At 35.5% G+C, this 6,055-nt stretch overlaps 2 protein-coding genes across 2 annotated transcripts; both read left to right on the forward strand.

The window, feature by feature from the left end:
• Positions 1-1,343: 1,343 nt before the first annotated feature.
• LOC132035257 (uncharacterized) lies at positions 1,344-2,634 on the forward strand. The gene has a single exon (XM_059425530.1). It carries the CDS (start codon positions 1,766-1,768, stop codon positions 2,627-2,629), a length of 864 nt encoding a protein of 287 aa, XP_059281513.1. The 5' UTR covers positions 1,344-1,765; the 3' UTR covers positions 2,630-2,634.
• A 1,523-nt stretch (positions 2,635-4,157) lies between these two features.
• Positions 4,158-5,342, forward strand: LOC132035258 (uncharacterized). The gene has a single exon (XM_059425531.1). It carries the CDS (start codon positions 4,171-4,173, stop codon positions 5,029-5,031), a length of 861 nt encoding a protein of 286 aa, XP_059281514.1. The 5' UTR covers positions 4,158-4,170; the 3' UTR covers positions 5,032-5,342.
• The last annotated feature ends 713 nt before the right edge of the window (positions 5,343-6,055 follow it).

Genomic DNA, 6,055 nt, shown 5'->3' on the forward strand with positions numbered 1-6,055 from the left:
TTAAGAGAATTTTCATTTTCTACGTGGGAAAATGCAGAGCCCGCAAATACTCACAGAACAGATATGTTGAAATGCAAGAGACTTCAAAATTATCTTCACTGCTCAATAGTGAGAAATTGGTCCAAAAATAATGTAGAATGGGTACAAGCAGGCAGTTTGGACATGTAATGAAGGCCCATAGCATGCACATTTCTGAGTTATTTGTACAAGGCCCATTGGATAATTTATCTTGCGGGTCATTTGCACTTTGGGCCTTCATAGCATATCACTTTTTCTGGGACATAAATTTATATTATTGCATCATAATATTCCACGAGATTTGCCTCACGCGGCCACGCCCTTAAAGAACTTATGCCCCACAAGACATAATTTAAAGACCAGCCCATTTGTAGGGAAAAACTAAAGACCTGTCCATTTGAAGGACAGACCGTGCAATTTCTTCGCTCGGAGAGTCCTTTGCGGACTAGTATTTAGTATTTGTTCCCGTAGAGCATATCTTGCAAAAATAGGCATCCTTTGTTTAACGGACAAGAAAAACAACATATTTTTAGCAATATAAGCTGGTGACTTTCATGACTGCCCAGATAATTGTGATGATCCGGTATAATTTGTGAGTAATTCAACAAAACATCTGGGTTGCATAGAGCATGAAGTTATACTACTGGTCTATCATGACTTGTATTATTTTCGGCTTGATTTTTTGTAGCTTCGAGGTCATGACAGTCCGACGTGATTTGTGAGTAATTCAACATGACAACTAGGTTGAATATAACATGAAGTTATTATGATTTTGCCATGGCTTGTATTTCTCAATTCTGAAATCTGAAATGTACTTTTTCACTCTTCTTTGTTTATAGTTTTAAAATCACAATGATCCGATATGATTTGTGAGCAATCCAACAAGACAATTAGGTTGATCATGGCATGAAATCATATCACAGTTCACCAGTTTTGGTTCCACTTGCCGCCGTCTCTTTATCATCTCTGCCGCTCAGCTTAAGGGTATTTTGGTCCATAATAATTCTATTAAACTTAAAATGACCAGTTCCACACAAATGTCAAAAGCGAGGACAGAATTTAAATATTCGCCCCAAACAAGGGAAGTTTTCTGTGTCATCTTTCCTGTAGTTTTATGTAGCCTACAAGATTTTGGAGTAAGTGCATAGGGACAATATTCAACTGCAAGTGTGAAGATCTGAAGTAATTTTTTTTTTCTTCTAATTATATACTATCATGTTTCGATTCCACCTAAACCTAATAAACCATTTCCAAGAAAACTGTTTGTGTACAAAAGAGACTTTCCAAGAAAACTGTTTGCATATATCGAATAGATTAAGAGGACTGGTACACTGAACCGTACACAAACCTAGCCCGTTAGCAATTGATTAGATCACGTTTATCTCAAACGTGTGCAAATTGATATAAATTGGATATGACAGACTTTCAAGATTCTTCTTGCTCCCGAAAACCTCTAAAAATCAGCTCACAATTTCACATACAGTTGTGCAAATGGTGGTTGCGGAATATTTAAGTACTACATTATTAAAAATTATGTACAATGAGACACTAGCAAACTAGGAGGAACATTCAGAGGATCGAAGACATGACAACTTGGCTAAACAAGCAAAAACTTATCCTTGTTTTTGACTTGCATATATATAAATTGCTAACATTTTGGTCTAAACCTTTCATCAAGAAACAGCCTTTCTCATCCACATTCTTCAAACTCAGTTGATCTGCAATAAGAAAATTAAGACAGCTTCAAATGCCAAATCAAATGACCACAAATCATGTTCGTTCCACGAGCTTGCCTACAGCAACTCATCCTCTCATTGTGAATGCAGAGCAGCAGTTGCAACGGTTAAAGTCATCGGAAGGAACTTCCACATCTTCTAACTCGACGATATGCCCAAAATTGGATGGGCTCAAAAAATTATACGATTGTGTTGATGATGTTCTCAAGTTGCCAATTACTCAACAGGTTCATGAAAAACATGCCAAATTACTTGAACAAGTATCTGATGTGTCCCTTAATGTTTTGGATACTTGTATCATCACTAAAGATGCTTTCTCACAGATGAAAGAAAGTGTTCAACTACTCCAGTCGTCTCTTCGAAGAGCTAGAGGTGGAGAATCTAACTTATCCACTCAAGTTGATGCATACATGGCATCTAACAAGAAATTGAACAAAGTGATTTGCAAATGTTTCAAAGATTTGAAGCAGAAAGAAAATAATCAGTCAATAGTAATAGAAGATTCTGACTTTACATCATTGATTAGCCTAATGAAAGGAGTTGAAGATTTTAGTCTTATAGTGTTGGAATCAACTCTATCTTTTATCTCCCATCCAAAGATGAGATCATCAAGGGCAAGTAGTTGGTCTTTGGTCAAGATGTTGAAGCCAAAGAGAGTTTCATGTGAAGGAATTGATATATCTGAAGTAGAGAAGATACACATGGAGTTACTTCTTCTGAGAAACGAGAAGATAGATCAATCACAGATACTAAGTGCAATTAAAAAATTGCAGGCATTTGAGTCGAGCATTCAACAACTAGAGGAGAGTCTTGGAGCTATCTTTAGGCTTCTCTTGAAAAACCGAGTTTCCATTCTCAACATTCTCAGCCACTAATTAGTGCTATATGATGAGTATACGGGGTTTCAATCTTGTGTATACAATCTTCCATACAGAGTACACGAAATGTAACAATATTTCCGGTTGTAAATAGAAATTTGTCATATAGAATACAACAGATGTACAAATTTTTTGAGCTATCCATCCTTAAATACACTGATTGTTTCCATCAACAATCTCCATATTGGAGACATGTGCACAATCATAATAGTGTTTGTTGACATTAGCTGTTTGTCACTTGTAGCTGAACTGTCAATATTGCACTTGTTTCTCCTCAAGTAGAACAATGACATAGGCTTAACCAATATCCAACTTTTGAATGACTCATTTCAACTCGCTCATGTGTTATGACATGTCGTGGTAAATTCAAATACTTACACAAGGTTTTTGACGGACCAGGCAGTATAACGCTCGTGGATCAAAATATAACATCTTCCTATTTAATCTTCATTTTAATAGTATATTCCTTCAAATCCAACAATTTCAAACATAAACCACTTGTATGGCAGGACAGTGGAATCTTTTAATTTCTGACTTCAGCTTATTAATGTATAATCCAATATTATATGAAAAACTTGCCAAATTACATTTGAACATGCTCTCCCAGGAAAAACATGGGAATTTACTAGAACATGTCCCTAACTGTTAACATTTCGCTATTGTCTTTTTCCCCTCCGTCCATGCTCATCATTAATATGCAACCTTATGAAACTAGCCAATTTTGTAATGGATAAGACACTCAGAAGAACAAAAGATGACATATATACGGTTGCAAGGTAACTGATATAGAACAAGTTGTTTTTAGGAGAAAAATAGAATCTGTTATGAAGAATTTAGGATGAAGACAGGCATGGGGGGAAAAAAGTGTAAAGAAGCCTTACATCAGGAGAAGATAATGTGGAAAATCGTTTTATATAGCCTACAAAGATTTTTGGGTATGTGTATAGGGACAACATTAACTGCAATTGTGAAGATTTGAAGGAAATCTTTTTTCTAATAAAGATCATCTTTCTGTTCCACCTAAACCGAAATGCCATTTCCAAGAAACAGTCTCACAAGCTTGCTGTTGCACATAAATTATGTGATTTAATGAATAGATTAGAGGACTGGTACACTGAACCGTACAAAAATCTAGCCCCTTAGCATTTGATCAGATCACATTTATCTCAAATGTGAGCAAATTGATACAAATTGGATATGATAGGCTTTCAAGATTCTTATTGCTCCCTAAACCCTCTAAAAATCAGCTCACAATTTCACAAGACATGTTGTACAATGGTGGTTGTGTAATAATTAAATACTACATTATTTAAACTGTGTACATGAATAAGACACAGGCAGACTAGGAGGAACATTCAGAGGACCAGAAACATGACAGCTTGGCTAAACAGGTAAAAATATTATCTTCGTTTTTGGCTTGCATATATATATAAATTGCTAACACTTTTGTCTAAACCATTCATCAAGAAGAAACCTTTCCTCACCACATTCTTCAAACTCATTGATCTGTAATAAGTAAATTGAGACAACAGCTTCAAATGGCAAATCAAATGACCACAAATCATGTTCGTTCAACGAGCTTGCCTACTGCAACTCATCCTCTTATTTTGAGTGCAGAGGAGCAGTTGCGAAGGTTAAAGTCATCCGAAGGAACTTCCACATCTTCTAACTCGACGATATGCCAAAAATTAGATGGACTCAGAAAATTGTACAATCGTGTTGATGATGTCCTCAAGTTGCCAATTAGCCAACAAGTTCATGAAAAACATGTCAAATTGCTAGAACAAGTATCTGATGTGTCCCTCAATGTTTTGGATACTTGTAATATCATTAAAGATGCTTTCTCACAGATTAAAGAAAGTGTTAAACTACTCGAGTCATCTCTTCGAAGAGGCAGAAGTGGAGAATCTAACTTATCCATTCAAGTTGATGCATACATGGCATCCAATAAGAAATTGAACAAAGTGATTTGCAAATGTCTCAGAGATTTGAAGCAGAAAGAAAACAATCAGACAATAATAATAGAAGACTCTGACTTTGCATCATTGATTAGCTTAATAAAAGGAGTTGAAGATATTAGTCTTACAGTGTTGGAGTCAACCCTATCTTTTATTTCTCATCCAAATATGAGATCAAAGTCAAGTAGTTGGTGTTTGGTCAAAATGTTGAAGCCTAAGAGAGTCTCATGTGAAGGAATTGATATCTCTGAAGTAGAAAAGATACACATGGAGTTAGTTCTCCTACGAAATGAGAAGATCGATCAATCACAGATGCTAAGTGCACTTAAAAAACTGCAGGCATTTGAGTCGAGCATTCAAGAACTAGAGGATGGTTTAGGAGTTATCTTTAGGCTTCTATTGAAAAATCGAGTGTCCCTCCTCAACATTCTCAGCCACTAATTTGTGATAATGACTATACGGGGTCTCAATCTTGTGGATATGATTTTGTCATTACAATTTTCCGGTTGTATATAAAAATTTGTCATATAGAATACAGCAAAATGTAAAAAAAAAAAAATTGTCAGCTATCTATCTTTGAATGTACTGATGTTTTCCGTCAATAATCTCCATATTGAAGACGTGCACAATCATAATAGTGTTTGTTAATATTAGCTGTTTTGTCAGATTAAGATGCCAAATGGAAAGCTGAAACTAAGATTGCTAAAACCATGAATTTCTGGAACTAACATGCTATGCTAAATATGTTTATCATTTGTAATGAACTGTCAAGATTCTACTTGTTTCCCCTCAAGTAGAACAATGACATAGGATTAAGCAGTATCCAAGTCATGAACGTTTTGGCGTTTCTCTAAGTCTCCGATGACTCATTTCTACTTACTCGTCTGTTAGGACCTGTCTTGGTACTTGGTAGATTCAAACATTTAACACAAGGTTCTTGTGGGATTTTATGCAACTTGTCTGTAGCTTAAGAGTTAAAAAGGGTAAATAAGCAGTATAATACGCATTGATCAAAATATAGAATTTGCCTGTTTGAGTTTCAGGAATATACTCCTTCAGATCCAACCATTTCAGACATAAACCACTTGTATGGCAGGACCATGGAGTCTTTTAATTTTTTTATTTCAGCTGATTAATCTATAATTCACTATTATATGAAAAACATGCCAAATTACTAGAACATGTCTCGAACGGTTAAAATTTCGTTATTGTCTTCTTTTCCTCCGTCGTCTTTGCTCATAATTCATCTGCAACCTTATGAAACCAGCCAATTTATAGTGGATGAGACACTCAGAGAAGAAAAGATGACAGATATACGGTTGCCAGGTGACTGATATAAAACAAGTTGTTTTTAGGAGAAAAATAGAATCTGTCATGAAGAATTTGGGATGGAAACACCATGTTGAGGATTAAAAAATGTGCAGAAGCCTTACATAAGAAAGTTGTGTACGGTAAAAATCGAACA

The sequence above is a fragment of the Lycium ferocissimum genome, chromosome 10 (assembly GCF_029784015.1).
Source record: "Lycium ferocissimum isolate CSIRO_LF1 chromosome 10, AGI_CSIRO_Lferr_CH_V1, whole genome shotgun sequence".
Lineage (NCBI taxonomy): Eukaryota > Viridiplantae > Streptophyta > Magnoliopsida > Solanales > Solanaceae > Lycium > Lycium ferocissimum.